The sequence below is a fragment of the Triticum dicoccoides genome, chromosome 3B, assembly GCF_002162155.2.
Source record: "Triticum dicoccoides isolate Atlit2015 ecotype Zavitan chromosome 3B, WEW_v2.0, whole genome shotgun sequence".
NCBI lineage: Eukaryota > Viridiplantae > Streptophyta > Magnoliopsida > Poales > Poaceae > Triticum > Triticum dicoccoides.
The window spans coordinates 773,123,806-773,133,159 of record NC_041385.1 but is presented as its reverse complement, the minus strand read 5'-3'; the positions used below and the strand labels follow the sequence as shown (position 1 = coordinate 773,133,159).

The 9,354-nt window shown below is 49.1% G+C and overlaps 1 protein-coding gene across 1 annotated transcript; it reads left to right on the top strand.

Annotated features, from left to right (window-relative positions):
- Positions 1-7,095: 7,095 nt before the first annotated feature.
- Positions 7,096-8,685, top strand: LOC119282152. Its single transcript, XM_037562471.1, has 3 exons — positions 7,096-7,675; positions 7,775-7,909; positions 8,070-8,685. Exons 1-3 carry the CDS (start codon positions 7,118-7,120, stop codon positions 8,484-8,486), a joined length of 1,110 nt encoding a protein of 369 aa, XP_037418368.1. The 5' UTR covers positions 7,096-7,117; the 3' UTR covers positions 8,487-8,685.
- Positions 8,686-9,354: the final 669 nt, after the last annotated feature.

Here is a 9,354-nt window from a genome sequence, read left to right as displayed (position 1 = left end):
AATAACACCCCACATGTTCGATGGGAACTGGCTGGAATTATTTCAAAGAAATTTTGTTGTAATATGACTATATGGATTAATATGAGAATTGAAATTGGAATATGTATAATTTATTCTATTGTATCATTGTAGAATATTTATTGAATATAAGTAGCATGCATGCATATTAATTTGGAATTTTTCATGCATGATGACATGTTGAGTTGACATAATTGCATGTAGAGAGGATTAGATATGAATAATTGTGTTACTCCCTCCATTCCCTTATACAAGGCCACAAACTCATATTACAGGTACCAAGATAAAATTTAATGACCCTCCTTTGCAAGTCAATTTTTTTTGTTAACCGGGATCATCAATACACCACAAGCATGCAACGGATGAATGGGAAGGAAGTGGCGGAGTGTCACTATGACTACATGCATGTAAGTATTAAAAGGTTGCTAGTACGAGGAAACATCATTAATTTTTGCCTCGATTACTGTTGGTGGTCTTGTATTGATGCAAAATGTATTTTTGATAGTGGCCTTGTGTAAGGAAATGGAGGGAATACATTATATGGTTTTCTTGTAATTTACTTCTAGAAATAATAACTATTTATGAATTGCCATAGCTAGCTCGACGAACTGGCATTTTGCTATGTGTTAGCTTGTTGCTACTACTTTTTGCAGGTTGTAAAAACATTATTATAAGATAAAATGAACAATATATGACCTAGTTCTCCAAAGAAGACGCAAGATTCGGATAGCTCAGCATGGCTTGCACCAGCGCACCGGGATCCCGACATTGCTGGCACGCTTGGACCTGCGGTTATGTCCACTACATTCACTTATGGTGCCTTCTGCGACACAACACTCTCTCCCCTAGCCTAGATCAGCTTTCCTGGAGATGGACAGAGTCTGGTGTCTATTCGGCTATGAATTGCTACTCCACCATGTTCCATGGTTCTATCGAGGACCCGGACTGCGACTTGCTTTCCCTATTATCGACGTGCATTGCAGTTAGCCACAAATAAGAAAATGAGATGAGACGAATGAAAGACAGAAGAGATCTTTTGAAGCTCGTTCAGTCGTCCTTCTCTCATTGGATGTGCACACCTAGTCACTACAAAAGAAAGCACAAGGTAGTCCCTCTGTTCTTTTTACTCCACGTATAAGATTTATGTCAAGTCAAACTTTACAAATTCTAACCAAATTTATATTAAAAAGTATCAATATCTACAATACCAAATATATATAATATGAAACTACATTCCATGACAAACCTAATGATACTGATTTGATATTGTCATGGAGTACTAACTAGCATGTGGAGTAGGTCGTAAGGGGCGTCGTGCAAAAGGCCCTAGCTGTACTACTTGCTTACACATGTACTTGTTCAATCTCAACCCAACATTTTCAGTTGGAAAAAAATTAGGATTTATCTTGACTCTGACTAAAACAAGATTAAAAACAGAGAATTTGAATGTTCAAAATAATCAATTTGGACGCATGCGCATGTTCGTTGTGATTTGTGAAAATCATGAGTTCTTCTGATCACTAGATTAGCGGCTTGCGGGCGTGAGTGATTCACAGTTGACAGTGGTGCGACCGTGCAACTAGGCATGCAGGCGGACACATCTGCAATGTTCTTGTATGTCCGCGTGAACGAAACACGGTTCTGAAACAGAGTTGACCGCATCTCATAAAAAAAAACAGACTTGACCAGAGTCACCCCTTTTCAATCGCTTCCTTCTCGGCTAGCCACAGTCACTGCAGACATGTCCGCCTGCATGCATGTGCGACTCTCATCATCGATATAGCATCTCCATTGTATACTATGCATGTTTGCACCTACTCTCGTCATCAAAGATTGAAATAGTCTTGGTATTTTTACCGACGCATATCATATTCCCAAGGAGCGGAAGAGATGAACCAAAGCAAGTGATCTACCCAAACCCACACCCAGGACAGGAGGGAGGCCAGGAATGCTCCCAAAACCCTCTCCTTCTTGACCGTCCCAACGCACTTGCTCTCACCACCCAGGAGTCCGACCTGGAACCCCAACCCTGCCCTCTTTCCCTTCCTCCACACCACTGCCTACCCGCAACAGCAGGTTACTAATTATTACTCCCTTCTCGAACTAGGCGCGTCCCTCCATGCTTGCTGCTTCTAGGAATCGTACTTGTGGATATCTGCAGGCCAATGATACTTTATGTTGCATCTCCTGATATCTGCAGGCTAATCGTACTTGTGGATATCTTATGGGACAGAGGGAGTACCTGATTATTAAGTGCATCGCCTTAAAGATTGGATCATACTGTATTTTTTAGGAGAGAAGCTGCTTGGTATACCCAGGAGATACCTGCATATGACAGCCAGTATTGTAACATCGACCAGACAGGTAGTCGAGTAGCAACAGCGGAATCGTTTTCCTCCTGGCCCTGGCGGCTGGAAACCCTAGCCGCCGCCAGGAGACCCAATCTTTCAGCGCCGTCCTTCGGCGGCTCCCCTCCGCCGGCGACCTCGGTCGTCGGTAGTGAGGGGGGTCGCCGGATCCACGCGTGTGGATTGTTTTTACTCTCTAGTAGTTTTAAATTTTTAGACTGTTCATCGTCTTTGTTTCGGCGGCGACGATGACAGCGCTGAATAAAGATTCTTCGGATCATTCCTTGACAAGGCCATTGGTCCTATGATTGGGGATGGATTTGGAAACTAGTCTGTTCAAGCAAGGATGGCGTGGCGGCGGCGACATCCTCGTGGTGGACCTATGTCCTCGGGCTCCGCCGTTGCGACGGCGTTTGCTCCAGCGTCGGCGCGGAGCTTGGGAGGTAGTCCAGGAGCGGATGCAGATTGTGGTCTGCATCGACGACATCTGGAAGACGGAACATGTGTTGGGTTCGTGGTTCGTGGTTCGTGGATGGCAGGTATGGTTTCCTTCCGCGACGTCTTAGTCGCGGTGGGGTGCCAGATCTGAAGTTCGATGGCGTGTCCGGGGTGTTGCCCTGGTCTGATTCGTTCAACGGTAAGGGCTTCACTTTTGGTGAGCCACCTTGAAGGTCCGCAAAGCTGCATATCAGCGATGGAGCCGCGTCGAGCTCGGGTAAGGAGGTGATCCATCATTCTTTTCTTCGGTGGCTGCTGTCGTGGTGCCGGAGGCAGGTGATGGGCGTTGGTGTCAAGCTCAGAGATGTTCTGCTATCTTTTCAGTTTTGTCATGTCGGTCCTTACGTGACTTGTACTTTAATCTTTATGATATGAATGAGACACGTATTACATGCAAAAAAAAAAGATACCTGCATATGACATTTGGGCCCATATCTCGCTAGCGTGGCATATGCCAAAACCTAGATTTTTTTAGGGATCCCCATGCCAAAACCTAGCTGCGTTCGCTTGAAGAAACTCCCTTGTGGGCTAACTTAGTAGGCAATTTTCTTCTTTTTTATTTAGCCAATTTTATTAGCGGCCCTATTTCCTTCTTCTTCTTTTAGTTTTTCATTTTCTCTTAGAGTGCGCTCTGACGTGCCCATGCATGGACCACGCCGTACCCCCTTTTTTCAGTTTGATTTATGTTTTTTGTTTTTCTAATTTTTGTATATTTATTTTCTTATCCCATTTATATTTTATGTTTATTTACTCATATTTTTGGACCCGAAACTGTAGGAATTTCTTCCCACGGTAATTGTTTTTATATTTATTTAATCATGTTTTTTATTTTACTGTTGTTTTTATTTTGTTTTTCCCTTCCTTTTTTCACTTTGTTTTTGTTTCGTTTTGGTCTGTTCTCTGGAAAATACATGTTTTCTGAGATGCATGAACACTGTTTTTTTTAACATGTACAGATGTTTTTTGAGGGATACCAAAATTTATTAAAATTGAACATTATTCAACAGGATACAAAGAGGGTCATGAGGGGATAGAAGCCACACATGGTGACCCTTAGGAAACGATACAGCAAATTTTACAATATTATGTGCATCCTGATTCGAAGCTTGACGTTCGCACATAAAATCACAGCTGGCAAAACATACTCTTCTCATGTTTATCTCTTTCACAATAGTGATATGGGGGCCTCCCAACCCTTTCTTGATGTCGTCCTCAATTGGTTTGCAGTCGCAGGCAATTACTAAACGATCCAAAGATAGATCAGCCGCAAGCGCCAAGGCCTCACGACATGCTATGGCCTCTAGAGTTATCGGATTATTAACATGTGGAGATTGTTCTAAAAAATAGTTACACTTTTTTTTTTGAGTTGGAGAATGGGCTTTTAGGCCAATAGTTAGATTCTTGAAGCGGCGACGCGTTCATGGGCCGGCCCATAAGAGCGAGCGCTTGTACAGAAGCAGCTCACCACAGACACCACCACACTCCTCCAGAAAACAGCGCCTCCATTCCCCACCCCTCCCCCAAACCAAATCCCTCGCCGTCGGCCGCCTCCCCCTCCACCGGCGGCCATGGGCGACTCTCAGTTTACCATCGGCACCTCCATGAGCGATATACTCGCCACCATGGAGCGCGAAGGCCGCGATCCTGCTACGATCTCCCTCGGCATAAACGCGATGCTCTGCTTCGTGTACGACTACCTGCCGGAGCCGCCCGTCTCCCTCACCGCCTCCCTCTCGCTCGCCGGCGCGTCGTGGGTCCCCGACGGCGTAGACCGCATCAGCCGCCTCCCCGATTTGCTCCTCCGCGTCATCATCTCCCGCCTCCCCGCCAAGGATGCCGCGCGCACCGCCGCCCTCTCCTCGCGCTGGCGCCCGCTCTGGCGCTCGGCGCCCCTGGCTCTTTTCGACATCAATCTCTTTCCGGACGGCGACACGTCTCCCTCTCCCCGCGCTGTCACCGCCGCTGTTTCCGGCGCCCTCGCGGCGAGTAAATTGCAAAAAATCACCACAATTAGGGACCCTAAATCAAAAAACCACCACCATTCATTTTTTTGCAAAAAACATCCGGTTTCTAGGTGACAGTTTGCAGAAAGCACTAATAACACGAATAAACAGCTATTGATGCGGAATCTGACCAGAGGGACCCATAATTCAGCTGGCGTGGCACCTAGTAACGTCCCTGAAGAGACGGATGTTATTGTCTAACCGAGCTGACAGGTGGGGTCCGTGTGTCATTGAAACAAAATGAATGAAAGAAAAAGGAGAGAAGAACGAAGGAGCGGTTGTGGCAGCGACGGACGGTAGCGAGAAGAGCTTGTACTCCGGCGAGATCCGTGCTCCGGCATCCAGGGCACCCCTGCTCCCTTGCCAACGATCCACGCGTCCCCGACCTCCCCTAGCCCCCGTCGCCACCCTTCTCCTTGCCGCCGGGCACAGGGCCTGCGCCACCGCGACACGGCCACCCACTCTGCTGCGCGGCCCGTGAGAAAACTCTCCCGCCGCCGCAGTCCTGACTCGCAGACGCCGGCAATCCACCGCCCCCGACCCACGGCTGTCTTGTAGTCAACGTGGGGGTCGCAGGGGAGCTCGAGGACGATGGCCTTGGGCGCGGCGGCGGCGACTGCCAGATCAGGGCGACACTGGGAGGTGGCAGGAGGTCGCAGGGCTCGTCGTGAAGATGCTCTGCGGCACCGACGTGTCGACGCACATCCGCTGGGGGCGACGACGAGGGCTGGGGCTCGCCGGAAGTCGAGTTCGGGCGGTGGCGAGGTGTGGTCAGGGGTTGAGATTACGGCCATGACAAGGCCGATTCCAGACAGCCTAGTCAAATTGATTTTGTGCGAAGAGGGAGGATACCATGGCAGGGCTAGCTGACATGACGGCGTTGTGAGACTCGGCCGTTGGCCACGAGCTCCATGAGTGGGCGGCGACAGGGCGCGGTGGAGCGCCACTGCAACTTGCGAGAGAGCACAGAGGAGGGACAGAGGGCGTGGCGGCGCACGGAGGAAGAGAAAGGTCGAGCGCGGAGACTAGGCGTTCGGCGGCGACTCCGACGGACGGTGGCGTGCGCTCGACAGCGGTGGGTCAACCATGTAGTAGATCTGTAGATACATCGGGCTGCCAATCTGGTGTGCCTCAAGGTGGCAATCGGGTCGGGTTTGATCGGGTCGACCTAAACCAGACCCATGCCCGAAACATAATCGGGTGCATAGCCAAACCCACGACCCTGCCCATGGGTCTTAGGTTAGACCCATGCCCGAACCCGCTGGGTCGCCCGACACTATTGCGGACCCATCGGGTCACACTACTACCATTCTACTGTGATGTGGTTGTCTTATATAGGCATCCAACCCATCGTTTTCTACTTCCGCGAGCGAGGTGGTACTAAATCGATCAGGACTACTGCACTGGAATGGACGAGTGAGAGTCGAGTGGAACATGGGCCAGGTGCTTTGAGCTTGCTCGGGCAAGACATGGGCCGGGTGCTTCTCTTTTTTGAGGGATGGCTGGATGGTCCTGGTCCTTTTGTCTTCTATGTGCATGTGCAGATGTGCCTCACGCGTATTTTTTTTCTCATTCGGTTGGCAATTATTTTTCTCATGTTTTCTGTGTTACGTGCTTGGCCCATGCATTTATAGATCCCTGCAATCAACCTACATTTCCCTCCTCTATTTCTCTATGTGCCTTGTGCATACATACAAAATAACTAGTTAATAATTACATAATATCATCGTGTCACCCACATGTCACATTAATCGGGTTGCCCATCGGGTAACCCATGGGTGTAGGCTTGTACCCATACCCTATCCACCACTAATCGGGTTGCCCGTGGGTCGTACCCATGGGCGCACACGGAGACCCATACCCTACCCATTCGGGATCGGGTGCCCATGGGCGAGTGTACCCATGGGTCGAATTGCCGGGTTGAGGTGTGCCTGCTACCTGTTTGGCAGAATGCCAAGGAGGCAGAGTTCTCGGTTGACCTGTTGTTTAACGTCCGTCTCTGCCGTCCATTCTGCTGGCCACGTGGCACCTGACAGTGGGACCCATCCGTCAAATTTGCATTAAACGACTCTAATCATTCAATCAGCGTTTTTTGCAAACTGTCAGCGCAATTGTGATGGGTTTTTGAAAAAAAAACCGAATAGTGGTGGTTTTTTGATTTAGGGTTCCTAATTGTGGTGCTTTTTTGCAATTTACTCCCTCGCGGCGCACCTGGGGCCTTTCCGCTGCGTCCACCTCATCTGCAGCGCCATGGATAAGCACCGAGGCGAAATGGCGCGCTGGCTCGACATCCTCGTCGCCAAGGGGGTCCAAGAACTCGTCTTTGTCAACCGCCCTTGGCCGATTGACCTGCGCCTCCCCGCCACGATCTTCAGCTGCGCCTCCCTCACCCGCCTCTACCTCGGCATCTGGAGGCTCCCGGACACCGCCGCTGTGCCGCGCAGTGTCAGCTTCCCCAACCCCCGGGAGCTCGGCCTCTGCTGGAATGTCATGGAGGACCGTGACCTCGCCTTCATGCTTGAAAGAAGCCCCGTCCTGGAGTTCCTCGGCATAATGGGGAGCCAGACCGGAGTGCGCGTCCGCCTCGCCAGCCACAGCCTGCGCTGCGTCCAGCTCGGCTTTTCTTTCATGGAGGACATCGACGTGGTGGATGCCCCTCGCCTGGAGAGGCTCTTCCAATGGGAAACTGTTTCCGCGGTCAATAGCCGGGCCATGGCGAACCGCTCTTTCAGAATCAAGATTGGGCATGCACCTAACCTGCGTGTGCTGGGATACCTTCAGCCTGGAGAGCAAGAGCTGGTCGTCGTGGTACAGAGCTGTGTCAATTTGCAAGTGGAACAGAGCTGTGTCAATTAATAATGGTAATCTATGATCTGAATTAGCTTGTCTGTCTTGGGTGCGTTGCAGGCTGGGAGCAAGGAGAGCATTGTTCCAAGTGCCCAGATTTTGGCCATGGAGGTGCAGTTCGGTGTGCGCAATGCTGTCAAGAAAGTGCCTGGCTTTCTCCGCTGTTTCCCCAACCTGGAGACTCTCCATGTCCAGGTAAAATTGCCTATATAACTAGCATGGTCAGAGCTGTGAATCAGATTAATTATAAGATTACTGGCCTGCTGCTGCTATTGCTACTGCTGCATGATATGTCCTCATAGAAAAGATCCCTGAACCATGTATGCCGTATTCGGCTGATCGATTTCATCTGCAGTCCACCCGCATACTTGAGGAGTCCACTGGCAAGGTCAATCTCAAGTTCTGGCAGGAGGGCGGCCCCATCGAATGCATCCTGCGGAGCATGAAGAAGTTGTTCTTCTACGAGTTCCGAGGGTCGAGAAGCGAGCTTACTTTCCTCAAGTTTATCGCGGAGAGAGGTCGGGTGCTGGACCAGATGGTGGTTGTGGTGGCCAGTGAGTATTTCTCGTCAGGGGACAATGTCAATGCCAAGCTGAAGCCTCTGACCAATGCGAAATGGAGCAGCAAAGCTTGCAAATTAGAGCTCTTCAGAAGCCCATTCGAGGAGGTGTCAGGTCCTCCTTACTGCCACGAGATAGCTTCTGATTTTCGGTTTGCTGACCCTTTTGACCTCCAGTACTACGCCGAAGCAGAAATGATCTCTATAAGTTAATTAGCACCTCTTGTACAAGACTCTTCTGGTACCTAGCTAGACCTTATGTTGTCGTTAGACCTGGGGAGACTATTTGGCAAGCTGTGAAATGCTTGTTTGTGCCGAGTCAAGTTTTAGGTTGGTCGATGCTGGACGCATAACAGATGGAATTAGATATCTATCTAGTCAATTGTAATGGTCTTTCTGCTTTGTCAAACTGCAATTTCAGTATGTCATGTAGTTTTTGTTGTCAGCATGAATTAATCTGCTATGCGCTAGGTTGGTTTCAGCTCAGAAGAGTACTAACTGATTACCACAATTATTGTCTTTAGTTCTGATTTTCACAAACTTCTGCTACATGTTTCTTATATAAAATGTACTGATTACTGCCATAGTGCCATTGCACAGAGATGTTGGAAACCTTCACAAACAGGATCAATATCTTCACTGAAGGAGTGGTGCTAGAGAAACCCAGGTGAGCTACTAGCATGGAACCACCCTGTTGAGTACAGAAATAGATGTATGTGACTCTCATGTCCTGAGCACACTGTGTGTGAAGTGGACACATGGATAATCAGTTCTGTCCAACTTGCAATGGGATTATCAAAGCCTTGTGCTTACTATTATTGCTATGTATTCCTTTTGTCCTTGTCGTTTCTCAAGGGATTTATTTCACATACATCACATGAAGAACTAACTTGGTTATAATGTGGGCCATGTGCTTGCTCGCGGGTGGGGAGAGCTCCTGAGGATCGCATGGGACTAGTTCTGCTGATGGATGCGACTGACCAGGAACAGCGCCGGATTCTATGCCTCCCAGCTGGGTGTTAGGGTCTTGAGAGATTCTAGTGTATGTGGTTGTTTCTTCTAGTGCCTGCATCTGTGTTGA

Coding starts and splice junctions, on each gene's coding strand:
- LOC119282152 (XM_037562471.1), top strand. CDS start 7,118: ATGGATAAGCACCGAGGCGAAATGGCGCGCTGGCTCGACATCCTCGTC. Junction 7,676..7,774: donor AGCAAGAGCTGGTCGTCGTG/GTACAGAGCTGT, acceptor GGTGCGTTGCAG/GCTGGGAGCAAGGAGAGCAT. Junction 7,910..8,069: donor TGGAGACTCTCCATGTCCAG/GTAAAATTGCCT, acceptor TTTCATCTGCAG/TCCACCCGCATACTTGAGGA.